This window comes from Notolepis coatsorum (assembly GCF_963971535.1).
Source record: "Notolepis coatsorum genome assembly, chromosome: 19".
NCBI lineage: Eukaryota > Metazoa > Chordata > Actinopteri > Aulopiformes > Paralepididae > Notolepis > Notolepis coatsorum.
In genome coordinates this window covers 72,563,318-72,581,169 of record NC_140183.1, presented here as the reverse complement: position 1 = coordinate 72,581,169, position 17,852 = coordinate 72,563,318, and the positions used below count along the sequence as shown (strand labels likewise).

The following is a 17,852-nucleotide window of genomic DNA, read 5'->3' as shown; positions in this document are numbered from 1 at the left end:
AAGTGCTGATACTGGTAGCTGCTATCTAATACATGCCGTTAAAACCACAGATGACAACATGGGAGTGATTGCCTGGAACACAGGCTGGTGCAGCAGCCGTGCCCTGCACCGCCAGACAGCGACACTTCACTTAGATCAGTGGAGGCGGGGATCAATTGTACGAGTGCTTTAATACGGATTTGCTGCCAAAACAACAGGCAATCGAACACAAACGAGGGCCATCGCACCAGACAACGTGTCCGATATGTAATACAGAATGAGCAGGAGTAAGACCTTAAGGTTGGACGCAGTCGGCCTCAATATGGCTTGTTGGCAGCCATCCTCAATGTAGCTTGTTGGCACCAAAAGAAGTGAGACATCGGACCGCATGTAGCCGTCTTGTGTTGATGGAGTGAAAGCGAGAGAGCGCGCGTGTGTGTGTGTGTATGTGTCCTTCATGTGCTGTATTTGTCATGTTGACGTGTTCTGCGCGTGATACGTTCCTTGACCCAGTGTGTCCCACGTGTTCCTGCGTGCCGTGGAGCTGAGCCCGGACAGTGGCCACAGTAAATACATGTACCTGGCTCAGATCCACACGGGCCAGGAGGCTGTGGACTTTTATAGCAGAGGAATACAGATCCTACTGGCCGCCCTGGGCAAACAAGCGGATACCACAGTGAGTACACACACACACACACACACACACACACACACACACACACACACACACACACTGTAACTGTAACTGTATAGTTACATTGTAACTATATTTATTGTAGGGCAAATATAACATAGGGCATGCATACCCTCATCTTGCACCTTGTTGCCCCTTATGCGTTGCGCATGTCCAGAGTTAATTATATTGTTATATTGTTTACACTTTATTCTATTTTTACTAGATTTTTACTTCTCCACTGTACTATAATTCTGTGACCTGTACCATGTCTTCTACTACCTGTACCTCCCCTCCCCCTCCCCCATGCTCTATGATGCCTGAATTTCCCCAAGGGGATCACTAAAGGAATATCGTACACACACACACACACACACACACACACACACACACACACACACACACACACACACACACACACACACACACACACACACACACACACACACACACACACATTTTATTGTCAATGTACACAAGGTAATTTAAATTAGTTTTTTCGCATATGCCCTCTAGTTACACATACAGTACACACAGTTCACCACACATATGCATTTAATCAGAAAGCTCAGAGCGCAGGGTCGTCCCCAGTGCAGCAGGAGCAGTTTTGTCGTTCAGTGCCTTGCACAAGGGCACTTAGACAGGATGGTGGGCACTGTAGATGTAATACCAGCAGCCACATTTCAGTCACCAGCTGGAATACACCCTCCTGTCAGTGGGTGGGGATCAAACCAGCGACCTTTCGGTTACTGGCCGGCCACTTTACCTCTAGGCCATCCTGCCTCCGCGCCACTGTTGTGTGTATAAAGTAGTCACACACACACACACACACACACACAACAACAGCGAGTACACGAATAGTCCTACATCCCAGGCATACATTTAATTACAAACGGCACAGCCCACATCTAGCACACCGTTCATTAATTTGTGTCAAGGTGGCATTTTCCTTCTATTCAGCTATTCTACTGAATAAGTTGTTCTCCATGTAATTATGGACCCGTGTGCAGATTACAATTATAGCCAATTCAAAGGGAAATACTTTGGGATGAAGGAGGCATTCTTTTCTTTGTTGTGCCGTCGTTCAGAACAACACTCTTGTGTATCATCAACCCTTTCAGGCGTGCAATCTCTCATAATGAGGCTAGAGAGTTGAACATTCAGGTGATCCTTTGTGCACAAACAGCCCTTCGCTATTATAATATACCCACCTGTGACTGATGACAACTCTCTCAGCCATCTGTGGGGGGGGGGGAGCGGATGCTGCTAATCGCTTCTGCACTGCTGGCTGCTGCCGGTGAATAGACTAATTATACAGACATTTCCGCATTGTCCTTTCAACTACTGTACAGTATCTGTGTATTCTGGTCAAATTGCAGTTGCACACCGTGTTATAGTGACTGCTACATGTCATTCTAATCATACCCTTGTTATCATTTTTATTTAGATTAGATTCAAATCTTGTCATCATACAGCACAAGTACAGTACAACAAAAAGTGGTTTAGCAAATGTAAATGTAACAGTAAAGTGCAATAGCAATATACAATGTACAGGTGATTAAAGTGGAGTATATATAAATGAGTACTACTGAGAAATAATTCGAATCAAATGTATACAGTGTTATATTATTATTATGTCCAGTGATAAAGGTATAAAGACCATAGTAAGTAAGTCATACTGGGCAGTGGTATAACTAGTAAGAGTAGGTAAGGGATATGTACAGATATAGATATAGTATCTACAGATATGTAAAATGGATTATATACAGACAAATGTGGAACAAATATATATATATATATATATATATATATATATACATTATATATATATACAGCATTATTGTACATGCTATCATACAGAATAATATGGGTATATGCAGGTATATAAATAGGTATATAAAAAGGATTATATGCAGGTATATTCAGACGGATGTAGATAAATATATATACAGTAAATATAAATATGTATAATGTAACTGTGCATTCTCTTCTTTGCACTAGGAATCTGTATATTCTGTCAAAATGGCAACAGACCTCTCATGGGTGATGGTATTTCGGGCCACTTTCTCGCTAGCTAAAAATAGCCTGGAACTGTTAGCATTGTATCAGATTTATTGTCACACCTTTCATACTGTACAGCGGGTAAAATTATTTTGTCTTGGCTCCTCTGCCTCGTAAGCAGCAACATCAATAAAATAGGACAACAGGGGGGAAAAGCAATAGGAATGGCGTCAGCAGCAGACTCATGATGAAGTAGCTCTAATTAGCAATACACTAATTTACAATACAAATTTATAATAATAATAAACTTTATTTATAAAGCACCCCTCATGCAATAGAAAGCAGCCGAGAGTGCTTTGACAAAACAAAACATTTAATTTACAAATTAATAATAAAATGCAGGACTCGGTAGAAAAATTGCATATCGCAAGCAATAAAATAAATGGAAAGAAGAATTGTTTTTATAAAATGATTGAAACAAAAGCAGTTACTTTGATTGATTGAATACTTTATTTTGACAATCGTAGGACAAACATTTGAAAAAAACAATAACAGTGTCATCACGCTGGTCAAAAATGGATAAAACACAATAAAGCCATGGCTTGTTTCCATTGTGGTCCATACATGGAACATAAAAAGGCACAAAAACACGAATGGACATGTACACGAGACGGGAAACCCTAAAAAATCCTTGCTTTATTTTTTATTTTTTTATCCACTTTTTCTCCTCCTGTTTTTCTGTGTTTTTTTTCTCCCATCCCAATTTAGTCGTTATGCCAATTCACCCCTCCCCTTCCTGATCGTAGCTTGCATGTGCCCCCCACTGGTCGGTTTAGGGAGCCCTGAAGTCTATCAGATGCTTCCTCCGAGACATAGGAGACAGCCAGCAGCATCTTTTCACCTGCCAGCGCGGACTCTCATTGGTGAGGTGTAACGTGTGGGAGGCTCACACTACCCTCACCATCTCCCTCCCTCGCTGTGCAGGCGCCCTGACCGACCTGTAGGAGTAGCTGTTTACATTGACCAGAATACCACCCCACCGGCTTCCCTCCCGCTGACTCTGCCAATTGAGCCAGTATGACGGCCGGCCAAGCCGGAGGCAACGCTGACAGCCGGATTCGATACCAGTGTCTCTTGCGTTGGTGATGAGCGCTTAGTCCGCTGCGCCACCCAGCCGCCCCAAATCCTGGCTTTATTGTACTTTTTGTCCTAAATACAATTAAAAGCCAAGTTAAAGAGATGTGTTTTCAAATGCTGTTTAAAAAGCTTGACTGAGCCCACCTCTCTTTAGGTAGTGTTCCACAATTTCAGTGCATAATAAAAGAAATATGAATCTGCTATTTTTCTGTGGGGCACTTTAGGGACACCTAAAAGAACACGGCAACATTTTGGGAAATTAGCTTATCGTCTTCTCCAGAGAGAGACAAGAGGATAGATACCAGTTTCCGCGTTCAGTAGAAAGCTATCTGGCTGCATGTTAGCCTAGCTTAGCACAATGAATGGAAGCGGACATGTACGGGTAGCCTTCGGGAGAGGTGTTAGTTGGACAATGCGTAGGCTACCCGTACATGTCCGCTTCCATTCATTGTGCTAAGCTAAGCTAACATGCAGCCAGATAGCTTGCTACTGAACGCACAGAGAGGAAACTGGTATCTATCTTCTTGTCTCTCTCTGGAGAAGACTGTAACTAAAGCTAACAGTGAGTACAGTACATGTTGGTGTGTTCCTTTTAATCACGCTGTGGGTGTAATGTGTCCGAAGTGGCAACAGTAACAATGATGGAGCAGCTCTAGACGACAGCGCGTGCCAAGCAGCGGTAGAAACAACAGTAAAAGCAGCATTAAATGACACATCCCACTAATGCTCCGGGCTGTTTCCTATACCGGGTCGATGACATCCAGTCATTTAGTGTTAGAAATATGGCTATTTTTTTTTAAATCAGGCTAGTTAACAAAACATATAATCCATCTGTAAAACGTCCTTCTACAGACATTATTACTGGTAAACGGGAAAAGAAAACACAGTTTTCCCGAAAAGGAGTAGGAATTTGTAAAAGATTCCGGCAACGCGCCAGAGTCTATTGCACACACCGTACTCACTGTAGTGTTATGCTGTATAGGGAGGTGTAGTGGTTACGTCATTGCCGTTTTTTTCGTGTTCCACCCTCTGTCCAACGCAATGTATTTCCCCGTTGCCCATTTCTAAATCGTCTTGTTTAAAACAAATAAAGCATGGACATTTGCATGGTGTACCTTTCTGTGCGTATTCATCCACAATCTATAGCTCAACATGAAAATATTCGCAATTAATCGTAAAGGTAGCAAAAAACAACGTTTATGTTTTCGCTAATAATTTTTTTTACATTTTTTATTAATTAATTATGTTTTTTATTTAGATTATAATCGATTCTAACATTTTCAAATCGATGCAGTTGAATCGTCACATTAGAATCGATGCATCGTTACACCCCTATTAATCTCTAAAGCCAACCACCATTTTTAAAAGCAACAATCACGTTACCATATTTGTATTTATATTTTAAATCGTATAACGTTATTTCACTGCATATTAAATCACTGTAAATACTAATGTAAATCATTGTTTCGTTGTACATATTGTGTATAGTTACTTAGTTTATAACGTTATTGTTTTTTACGTAACGTTAGTAGCTTGCTAGCCGGCATTCCCGAAACTCCTCTACATGCCCCGATTTAAAATGGTTCTCTCCTCTTAGTATACTTTTGTCCTCACCAACAAAGTATTCTGCCAGGGAACTTATGGACACGACAGTAGACATTGCTAACGTCTAGTACGTTTAGCTAGGTAACGTTAACGTTAGTTAACTTGGCTAGCGTGGTATCAGTTGGCCGTGACGTGTTTTAGGCAACAACACTGAACGACAAGGCATTCTCCTGCCGTACTGGTAAATGTAGTTCTTTTTTAACAACAAATTAAAAACCTTATAACTACCTTTATTTCAACCAAAAACGCTTAAACAACAATGTTAGTGGTAGAAGGGAACTCATTTTGTGCAAAAATGGAAGCTTTTCAATTTCCATGCGGCACTTGAGACAAAACACACTGTATCCTATATAATTGTATTTGAATTCCTCTTGTTTCTTTGTTTATTTACATTGCGTACAGCTTGTGTTATATTACGTTTTATTGTATTTTCTTATTATTGTGTCCATCCTGGTCTATATGTCATTTGTTAAGTAATTGGTAAAGTATATTATTATATACTTATTGTTATGTGTCTTGTAAGCCCATATGGGCTGGGCATACACCTGTATGTAAGACACGAAAATAAAAAACATCAAATTAAAAAAAAATCCATGCAGCAGAATTGTTACAATAGCCGATAATCCATTTTCCCAATGATGAATCCCTATACGGGTGGAACAACCAGTGACGTCAGACTACACCTCCCTATAGACACGGATATCTGCTCATTGTAACCATCGGCAACATATATTATAGAGGCTATAATTAACTGTGCATATCATGTAGATACAGTAATTAGCCCATTGGCACCATATAGTACATAATTAACTGCACGTAGATACAGTAATTGGCCCATTTGCAGTGCCTACACCTGGGTACATTGCTGCTCCACCATGTTCATATTGTTTACATTGTTATATACAGTACACCGCCCTGCAGAAGCTAACCGCAGTAACTACGCAAACAGTGAGACTGTTCTTTGACAATCCAGTGATTTTGTAGTTACTGCAATTCTTCAAAACCCCTTTTCTCTAAAACGGAGCAAGATTGAACTCTGAAACTTTGTCACCAAGATAAAAGGGGTATTGAGAAGAAGTTCAATTTAACTTATAACTCAATTTAGAAAACAATTACTATAGTTAGCTTCTGCAGGGCAGTATAGGACCCCATGGTGTTATTCTTATTTTAGTCCTCTTTTATATATTTCTCTGTTCCCTAGACATACTCTTTTCCGTGTAATATTACCCCCAATGCAGCCTTTTACCTTTACCCTGCACTCTTTTCTGAGTGGCATTAGAGACTCTCATTGAGGCCTTCACTCACTCTGCTCTAAAGGACCATAATGGTCTAAATATGAGTTTTAACCCATTTACTAATCAGTCACAATATATGTGTCATATATAATACTACACACGCCACTGTGGATAAATGGGGCTATCGTGGACAGGGTGAGCAGTTTTTAAGTACCTGGGAGTCCACATCACAGAGGACCTGACATGGACAACACACATAGACTCTGTGGTAAAAAAGGCGAAACAGCGCCTCTATCACCTGAGACAATTAAGGAGGTTCAGAGTATCGGGGGAGATACTCCACTCCTTCTATTCCGGGGCTGTAGAGAGCATTCTGACTGGAAACATCACTGCCTGGTTTGGAAACAGCACGGCACAGGACAGGAAGGCCCTACAGAGAGTGGTGCACTCAGCAGAGCGTACTATGGGTATTGCACTACCACCCCTGCAGGACTTATATAACAGGAGGTGCAAATCCAGAGCCTGCAGAATAATGAAAGACCCCCACCACCCCAACAACAGCCTGTTCAAGCTGCTGCGGTCAGGCAAGCGCCTACGCATATATGCAGCAAGAACAGAGAGACTAAGGCTCAGCTTCTTCCCCAGGCCATCAGAACACTGAACACTGAACTCTCCACACAAGTACACATGAGCACACACATACACACACAACACACATGCTGCATTCGCTCACACATAAACGGCCATTTTAAACAAAATAGAAAGGACACTTTAAAGGAACGAGGAAAATAAAGGTCACTTTAAGGAAAGAACTGATGTGGTTCTTGTATAGTATAGTTTAGAAATAGCAAGTATAGCATAAGGATATTGAGTAAAAACCTGTATATTGTAGTAGTGTACATAGGAACCAGTGCCTTATTCCTATTTTATTACCTGTTTATTATGTCTATTTTATTATTTAGTATCATTGCACAATCAAAGCGGGCATGGCCACCCGCATTTCACTGTATGCCCTGGTATGTATGTGACAAATAAACCTCTTGAATCTTATTTCACCCCCCTGGCCCTTTCCCTGAGCATCTTTAATTTTTATTTGAATTTATTATATGAATTCCGAGGACGACCTAGATAGATAAATATTATATGATATAATTGGCGGCACAGTGGTTAGCACTGCTGCCTCACAGCAAGAGGGTCCTGAGTTCGAACCCCAGCAAGGGGCCTTTCTGTGTGGAGTTTGCATGTTCTCCCTGTGTTCGCGTGGGTTTCCTCTGGGTAATCCAGTTTCCTCCCACACCATAAAGACATGCATGTTAGGCAGAGACTAGAGATGAAAACTAGCTCATTAGCTAATTCTGGCACATTTACATTGATGTGGAAACTGAATATGTTGATTAACACTTTCTGCGCCAAAAACGTCGTACAACGGGTTTCAAGTTCATGCGAATTCTGCCAGATCACGGCGTACGACGTTATTTTGATCATATTTCCCTCACGGAGGCTGGTCTGATGCTGTGGGACTCGGCACAACTCTGCAACGCTTCAATACTGCCACCTGGTGGATGATCGGCGAGTTGCCAAACCGGAAATGCCGGTTGGATATCGGTGCTACTCCTAAGTACGTCCGGCCACTCGCTTATCGTTGCGGGACTCAAGACACACGTCCATGTGTAGCGATCGCTGCCATAACTCAATAATTGACATGATTTGGGCTGTTATTATTATTATACAAACCGGAAATGGATTGCCTCGATCCCCATCAAATAACTGGGATCTTTTTGCTCCAGTGTCATCGCCCAACGGTAAGAGGAGGCTGACGTTACTTTCAGCCTGTTTGTTTATTATTATCCATACAAACTGCTCTGATCTATATATCACCCATACTACATAAATCATTTAACGACGATCACGGAATTATAAACGACCCCCCCGTTCACCCGCGCATGATCAGTCATAATCTATTTATGCCTATATCTCACGTTCTAGGAATTACTGCAGAAAACGATAAAAACATATTTATATTCTAGATGGGATTTTTGTATGAATGTGTGAATGAAAAAGTAAAACGTTCCTACATCCTGAACGATAGATAATCGATGTTGAATGGGCCATAGTAATGTCAATTTAGCAATACAATTTAAAAAGTTATAGCCCTGCAAAGAAGGTAAACATCTCCATAGGCTTAGACTGGTGGCAGTGATCAAACATTGATGGATATAAGCGTGGCAGTTAATGTGCACTGTCCCCAGGTACATTTTTTAATAAAAAAACAAACAAACAATATATTGTTTTATTATATATTAATTAATTATTTTAATGTTTTCATAAATTCAAACGTTATGGTGACAAACCATATAATTATATAGAATACACCTACCCAAAACAATATTTATTCTGTCACAAGAGGGTGCTGTTAGCTTCGTTAAAAAAAAATCCCAGCTTGTAGGGTCGCTGGTGGCTCACCATGCTAGGAGTCCTGCCTGAGACCGTTGTTGCATGTCACCCTCCCCCTCTCACCCTGATCTCTGGTCATCCTGTGTGTTGAAACAGAAATGCCCTAAAAGCAAAGATCCCGGCTTTCCCCTTGATGCCTTTTGATGCATTAGGCCTGGCTGGCTTGTGCAGAGTGTCAGACAGCACAGTGATTCCATGTGAAATAAAGAGAGACGACATCACACACACAGCTCTTTCAGCAGGTGTTAGCTGGAGCAGCAGCCTCAGCACCAGAGGACCCAGAGGACGCTGAGCTGCCCACCACAAAGGATGTCTGTGTCGCCTACTGTTCTGTGGCAGAGATCTACCTAACAGACCTCTGGTAAATACACTCACTCACTCACTCACTCACTCACTCACTCACTCACTCACTCACTCACTCACTCACTCACTCACTCACTCACTCACTCACTCACTCACTCACTCACTCACTCACTCACTCACACAGACACTCACTCACACAGACACTCAAGGGCTCTACATGCTCGAGCAACTGCGATGCAACTGCAACACAACATGGTTGCAGATGTTGCAGAGGGTGTTGCGAGGATGTTGCGTAGCATTGATTGGTTGCTTAGCGAATGGGGGCGGGGCTGTTATATAATATTGGTTCTGCAGGCAAGAATACTATCCTCGATAGTTAACGTAATTTATACAAATGGAAGTATTGATTTATTCGTAACAAATCATTAAAAAAATGTCCGGTCAACTGGAATATGTTAGTTTTTTACACATATGTTGGATTATGTAATTGGTTTGTCATGACGAACTAATAAAAAATCGCGAATTAACCGGTGGTTATCCTATAGCCCTAGTTATCATTTCAACAAAGTGGAGCTGCAGGGGAAGACTTCCATAGCATACGCCTTCAAATCCTCTTACCTTTACAATTAAAAGCCTCCACAATTTAGTAAACGGTGCACTCATTCAAGGGTACTACGACTATGCTTGCACCTCATGGTACCAAAGCACCTCAAAGGCACTAAAAAACTAATTACAAACATCTCAAAACAAGCTAGTCAGACTACTGCTTGACCTGACTCTTAGAACCCACCTCACCCCTGCCCACTTTGACAACCTAGGATGGCTTAGAGTAGACGACAGAGTACAGCAACTTGCAATGGGCCTGGTCTACAAGATACACTACGTGACCAAGGTACCCATGTACATGTCAAAATACTTCCCAAAGGTCAGTGAATACCACGATCACAACACCAGAGGGAGCTCCACAAATCATGTAAAACCCAGATTCGGCTCAAACAAGGGACTAAACACGTTACGCAATTATGCCACATCAATGTGGAACGCCCTGCCTAAAGCTGTAAAGGAATGTGAATCACTACCCACTTTCAAAAACACTCAAAAAACACCTACGTGAGACTGCAATTCGAAACTGGCCCCTACAAATGTCCTAACCTAGTTGTACAGTAAATGACCAAGTAAGGCTTTGTCAGTATTCCAATGTACAGTGTAAAATGTGTGTGTGTCCCCTACCCAACCCCCCCCCCCCCCCACCTCCAATGTACAGCCCTCACCCACCCACCCAACCCCACCCCACCCACCCAACCTCCTCCAATGTACAGTTTCTACGCCAAATGTATATACACTCTTTTTCTGGACACTTTTGTATCACAAACAGTACTGTATTTGCAAATCTGATATGTCATAAATGTATAGATGTAGCAGTACTGTCTATCTGTATGTTATGTATGTCATATATGTTATGATGAATTGAAAATGGGGGACCCTGATGTAAACAAGACGAAAGTCTTTCTCTGGTCTGCATCCCCTTAACAATTGTATGTATTGAGCTGTACTGTACCCATTCTGCAATCTGTTAATAAACCTTTCAATCAATCAATCCCCATGGCTGGTGTTGATATTTTACGATGCCAGCTTGTGAGAATTCATTGTAGCCACCCAACTAACGTTAATGCCATTCAGAATTTATTAACATAGCTACAACAACACACAGTAACGTTAATATAATTACATGCATCATTGTTTACAATGAACGGTGAGGCTAATCGAAAGGACTGGACACCGACAAGTTAAACGGCAATCAATTAATTTAATACAACAGGTAGTTCAAGCTGCACTTTGGTGCCTATACGACCGCACCACAGCCACAGGGATATACGGCTTTGACGAGCTCTCTCTCTCCTGCCGATTAAATTCAGCAGCTCGAGTGCCTGTAGCTGCCTGCATTTGCACAACGGCGTCCATCCCTGCTGCTAGCTAACGTTAAAACTAACCTAAAGTTAGTTGTTAACCAACAATCTCAACATTTGTATTTAGCGTCTGTTCAAAAACACAGAACCGGACTACACAAGCCGATAGCGATAGCATCAATAATACTTCCGGTCGGGGGGTTTCAAAATAAAAGAGCGACGTCTAAAACACCAGAAAGACGTTTATTTTGTACATTATCTAACGTTAAAACGAACCTAAACTAAGGTTACAACTAACCTAAAGTTTAAACTAACGAACTAACAAACGTAACAAACGAACTAAATATAACTATATTACACTATATACAAGAACACGAGCAAAACCAAACATAAACACCGCTATTATATGGGTTGTTATCAATGGGTTGGTTGAGAAGGGAAGTTTCATCTATCTAGGGAACCTAGCTACATACGGGGTACAATGTTGCATAGGCTGCACATCGATGTTGCAGAAGCATAAAGGCAGAGTGTCTGCAACATTGTTGTGTCGCGTCGCAGTTGCTCGAGCATGTAGAGCCCTTCACACACATGCACACTCACTCACACTCACTCACTCACACACACACTCACTCACTCACTCACTCACTCACTCACTCACTCACTCACACTCACTCACTCACACACACACTCGCACAGACACTCACTCACTCACTCACTCACTCACTCACTTGCACAGACACTCACGCACACAGACACTCACTCTCACTCACTCACTCACTCACTCACACACTCACTCACTCACTCACTCACTCACTCACTCTCACTCACTCACGCACACACTCACTCTCACTCACTCACACTCACTCACTCACTCACTCACTCACACACATGCACACTCACTCACTCACAAAGACACTTACTCACTCACACGCACACAGACACTGACACTCTCTCACTCACTCACACACTCACTCACTCACTCAATCACTCACACAATCACACACACACATGCTCACTCACTCACTCACTCACTCACTCACTCACTCACTCACAAAGACACTCACTCACACAGACACTCACTCTCACTCACTCACACACACACAATCACACACACACATGCACACTCACTCACACTCACTCACTCACTCACTTACACACTCACTCACTCACTCACTCACTCACTCGCACAGACACTCACTCACTCACTCACTCACTCACTCACTCACTCACTCACTCACTCACTCACACAGACACTCACACACAGACACTCACTCTCACTCACTCACTCACTCAATCACTCAATCACTCAATCACTCACACAATCACACACACACATGCACACTCACTCACTCACTCACTCACTCACTCACTCACTCACTCACTCACTCACCCACTCACTCACTCACACAGACACTCACTCACACAGACACTCACTCACTCACTCACTCACTCACAAAGACACTCGCTCACACAGACACTCAACTCACACAGACACTCACTCATTCACTCACACACATACATGTACACATGTGCAACTGTCCCATTGCATTATGTCACTTAGAGTTTGATTTATTGGGAGTTATGAGTTGAGCATTTGTGTATGAATGTGTGTCTGCACACGTGTGTGTGTGTGTGTGTAGTATGGAGGAGGGTGCAGCGGACAAGTGCAGAGAGTCCATAGAGAAAGCTTTGCAGTATCACCATGACAACCCAGAGGCTCTACAGCTCATGGCCAGCTACCTCTTCAGTACAGAGAGGAACCAGGTCAGCATGCACACACACACACATGCACAATGAGTTATCACCACATTAAAGCAGGAATCTTCAGAGATAATTAATGTGAGAGAATTGAATCATATGCTATTAATCAGTTGATGCATCCCCCGCACACACGCACTCACGCACTCACACACACACACACACACACACACACACACACACACATGCATTCGTCAGGAGATCAGGAGGATGTTAAATGAATTACAGGGCAGATCAGCGGGGTCACGGAGGTCACCAGATAAGGGGGGCTGAGGGGGCAGGGTGCGGGAAGAAGGAGTGGGCGAGATGGAGAAAGGAAACTCGAGAGGCGGATACGAGGGATGGAACTAGAATGAGAATCGTTTATTTTATTCATCAATCCTTTTACTGATAATTACACCAGAGTTGTATGTCTTGAGTGAGGTCGCTAATCTTTTATGACCGTATGCATTCGGTAGTGTCTGTGTGTGGGTGTGTGAATCCACGCAATATCTAGCAAACAATGGTGCCGATGAGCCTGTGCTTTGGCACAGAAAGTTACAGAGCCACAGGGATGAGCGTGTGGGAATGTTTCACATTTGCCAACAGGAAGTATTTTTGGGGAATTTATTTCCAGCATTCTCCATTGACTTTCATGTAGTCCTTCGTGGAGTTGTGGTACACCTTTTTACCACCAGAGGGCAACAACAACGGCTTCAAATGCTGCTACCGAGACCACTGCAGGGTGCTGTAGATATATATATCTATATATAAATTCACCTCTATGTTCACTATTTTCTCAGCAACTGAACAGTAAACTGACTTCACCATTGGAATCTGCGCTAATTGTACACCATAACCAGCTAATGTTTCAGTCACTTAGTTGTGTTTTGAGAAATCATAACACCATTTGCTGCCGCGCTTGAGACTTAATTTATTTTTATTGTTTTTTTTTTGTAATTATTTTATTTAATCAGGGTAAACACATTGATATTTAACCAGGGTAATCACATTGCTATTTAACCAGGATAATCACATTGATATTGATATTTAACCAGGGTAATCACATTGCTATTTAACCAGGATAATCACATTGATATTTAACCAGGGTAATCACATTGATATTTAACCAGGTAATCACATTGATATTTCCATCTTTTTTTCAAGTGGCCCCTGGTCAAAGAAGGCAGCATACAGAACATTTTCACATATAGAACAACATTAAAACAAACACAAATAAAAACAAGATGGTAAGAGCACACAAATACTAAAACATTTTAGAAAATGTTATATTTCAACAAATATGATAAATTCCAATGAGGGACTCTAGCTTCAAATCCTTTTGTAAAAGGTTCCAGGAGAACAGAGCAGCATAGCTGAATGCATGTGTCCCAGATTCAGTTCTGACAGTGGGAACACACAATATGACATGTAGTTTTGTGATCTCCGATTCTAATGTCCACCTCTTGGTTGATTGACTAAATTGCTTTTGTAAGTTGGTAGCTGCCCCAGGATGGCTTTGTATTAAGGCTGTCAAAGTTAACGCGGTATTAACGCGTTATCGCCTGATTCTATTAACGCCACTATTTTTTTTAACTCACGATTAACTTTTAAGGAAAAAAATATATATACCGTATATATTTTCTTTTTACTTTCTTTTTTACTAGACTTCACTCGGGTGTATTATTGATGCTCTCATTGATACTGTGTGTGTGTGTGTGTGGGGGCGCTTTTTTCACATCTGAGCTCCTGATGAGGCTGGTTTCCCAACGGTAGACTCGGTTGATGAAATATGAATTCAGATCGCTAATAAAAAAAAATGTCACGCTAATTGTCGTGCTGGGCATTCAGGGGGCGGGCTGTTAACACGTGTTATGTCGTGGCTGGCATCCAAAGTGTTAAGGTAGATACAAAATAATAATAATGCGATTAATTTGCGATTAATCGTGAGTTAACTATGGACAATCATGCGATTAAATATTTTAATCGATTGACGGCACTATACAAACAAATACCCAATGTAGGTCTTCTTATGGCCAGGGATGATTGACCTGACAATTCATACAGTGATTGTGTGAACAATGAGCTGTTTGTTACATGTCGTAAAGCAGCATGGTGTCTAAGGTCGCTTTCACATATAGTTTGGTGGACTCGGTGCGATTCGGGAGGGTGAAGTTGCACCAAACTTTCTGAACAATGTCACGTGATCGAAAAGGGCGCTCGTCTATTGGATATATAGAATCCCAAAAACAGGCTTCGGGGACAGCTCTACAGCGCACATACACACACACACCACATTATTCTGCGAAGCAGCCCAGCCCAGCGCACACACATACACACACACACCACATTATTCTGCGAAGCAGCCCAGCCCAGCGCACACACATACACACACACACCACATTATTCTGCGAAGCAGCCCAGCCCAGCGCACACACATACACACACACACACACACCACATTATTCTGCGAAGCAGCCCAGCCCGCCTGTAACTGTTCCGCAACAGTAAGTTACTTCCGGGGTAGGCCTGATTGGCCCCGACAGGCACGTGACGCGGCAAACTCAGGACGCGCAACGAGGCTGCTGAGAGCTGTCGCGCGGAAATAGGCTGTCTATTGCCATTCTCTAACACAAACTCTAACCTTAACCAGCTCCTTAACAGCGCCTAAACTTAACCCTTCTAACCTTAAGCAACTCCGAAACAATGCCTAACCTTAACCAACTCCGAAACAATGCCTAAACTTAACCGGCGAAATGAATGCACATTAAAAAAGATTGCCATTCTCTAAGTCAAACTCTAACCTTAACCAGCTCCTTAACAGCGCCTAAACTTAACCCTTCTAACCTTAAGCAACTCCGAAACAATGCCTAACCTTAACCAACTCCGAAACAATGCCTAAACTTAACCGGCGAAATGAAACGGCGAAAGAATGCGAATGCACGTAAAAAAAAAAATAAATAAATAAATTGAAGGGAATCGAACTCGCCAGCAACGAGCCGTAGGATCCACAGCCATGCAGTCTTGCCAATTGAGCTATTTCTGGATACTGAATTAGGGGGCGGTTACTGGCATATAATGAGCTCCGCTCTGCCGCTCTGCGGCAGAGAAAGTTGCGCGTCACGTGCCTGTCGGGGCCAATCAGGCCTACCCCGGAAGTAACTTACTGTTGCGGATAAGCTATAAGCGCCCAGCCCAGCGCACACACATACACACACACACCACATTATTCTGCGAAGCAGCCCAGCCCAGCGCACACACATACACACACACACCACATTATTCTGCGAAGCAGCCCAGCCCAGCGCACACACATACACACTCCGCTGACAGCAGGGACTCTCTCTCTCTGTTTCACAGTGAAGTAGAGCAGGCGCGACAGCGCTGCAGTGTTTGTTTTGTTTCCTTCTCCCCAAGATGCACAGTTTATCGTGTCACTACTATATTTGGTCTTGTGTTTGGTCCGATGAGCATTCACACCACAAAAGTACGCACCATGTTTCACTTGGAAGCGAACCGAGACCTACGTTTTCAGGCGGACCAGAGTTCGATTTTTTGGTCCACACCAGAGTTCGACTGAGCATTCACACCACCCCAAACCAAGCGGACTATCCGAGGAAACAAACTCTGGTCCGTCTGGTCCGGACCAAACAGCTCTGGTGTGAAAGCGACCTAAAGGATCTTTGTTTGGGCAGTCAAGAGTTTCGGTTTTCAATTGTGGACTACCTAACATAAACACTAGCATTTTCTATTGGAAACAACTGGTGAATGCTAAGGCCATGTCAATGAAAACCACAAACTGCATGAAATCATTTGTGATTCACACATATCCTGAAAAAGACATAAAACACATGTTTTGTATTTAATTGGGCTACATGAAGTGCCTCATCTATCAAAGAGCTGGGGGCGGGGGGGGGGGCACATGGTGAAAAGATGGTCTTTCAGATGTGAGTCCATAATGGATACATATGAATACATATTTCCTACTGAATTGTGTATTTTGATCTTTGTAATGCGTGCACGTGTGACGGGAGGATAAAGCCATTCTCTGAACTCTCGCCAATCTTCAGTTGAGGATAGTAATTGGACCATTTGTGAACCACTTAAGGCACAGAAGACATGAGCTTGCCTGTAAGGTGAAGAGGGTCTCTAGTACCACTTCGAAGCTATGGGGGGCAGTCTGGCTCCAAGCTCCCTTGACTGGTTCACTCATACACAAGGTAGCCTAGTTTACAGCAGAACTTTGTAACACTCTCTGTGTGTCTGTGTGTGTGTGTGTGTGTGTGTGTGTGTGTGTGTGTGTGTGTGTGTTTGTGTTTGTGTTTGTGTTTGTAGGAAGGTAAAGACTACCTTATGAGGAGTGTGGGGGTGTGGCTACCTGCCCTAAAACAGACCGGTGCCCGTCCCAGCACAGAGGCAGAGCACATGCAGGTGAGTTGGAGCCGCTGTGTGATTTCCCTCTATTGATTTTCTTAAATGTTTTTGTCCCCTTTCCCTGTTACCCTTCGAGGGGCCATTTTGTCCTCTCGCCAGGCAGTCACTGTAAATAAGAATTTGTTCTTAATTGACCTGCCTGGTTAAATTATGGGTAAAATAAAATAAAAAATAAAGCATCAAGCCCAATAATAACAGTACAGATGGTCATTTGAGACCCTGTTCCAGGCCTCTCATATTATTCCTCTTATCTGCAGTAGGGAGATCTATAGGGCTGTCTTAAATACTTCGAAGCTTCGTTCAATGGGCATGGGGTTCGAATATGAAAATAAAATTTGATTATTAAAAAAAAATATATATATATGCATTTTTTTTTTTTTTTTTTTT

General features: G+C 42.5%; 1 protein-coding gene across 2 annotated transcripts in view; it reads left to right on the top strand.

The window, feature by feature from the left end:
• The window catches only part of LOC311246211 (uncharacterized protein), a 108,606-nt gene that overhangs the window by 11,353 nt on the left and 79,401 nt on the right, over positions 1–17,852 (top strand). The window contains exons 4-7 of one of the 2 annotated variants that reach the window (XM_084336331.1): positions 503–655; positions 9,327–9,445; positions 12,935–13,058; positions 17,367–17,462. In XM_084336331.1, coding sequence (XP_084192457.1) covers positions 503–655; positions 9,327–9,445; positions 12,935–13,058; positions 17,367–17,462 — 492 coding nt within the window. Of the gene's footprint in view, positions 1–502; positions 656–9,323; positions 9,446–12,934; positions 13,059–17,366; positions 17,463–17,852 lie in introns of both variants that reach the window. The other variant, XM_084336330.1, reaches the window with a different exon arrangement.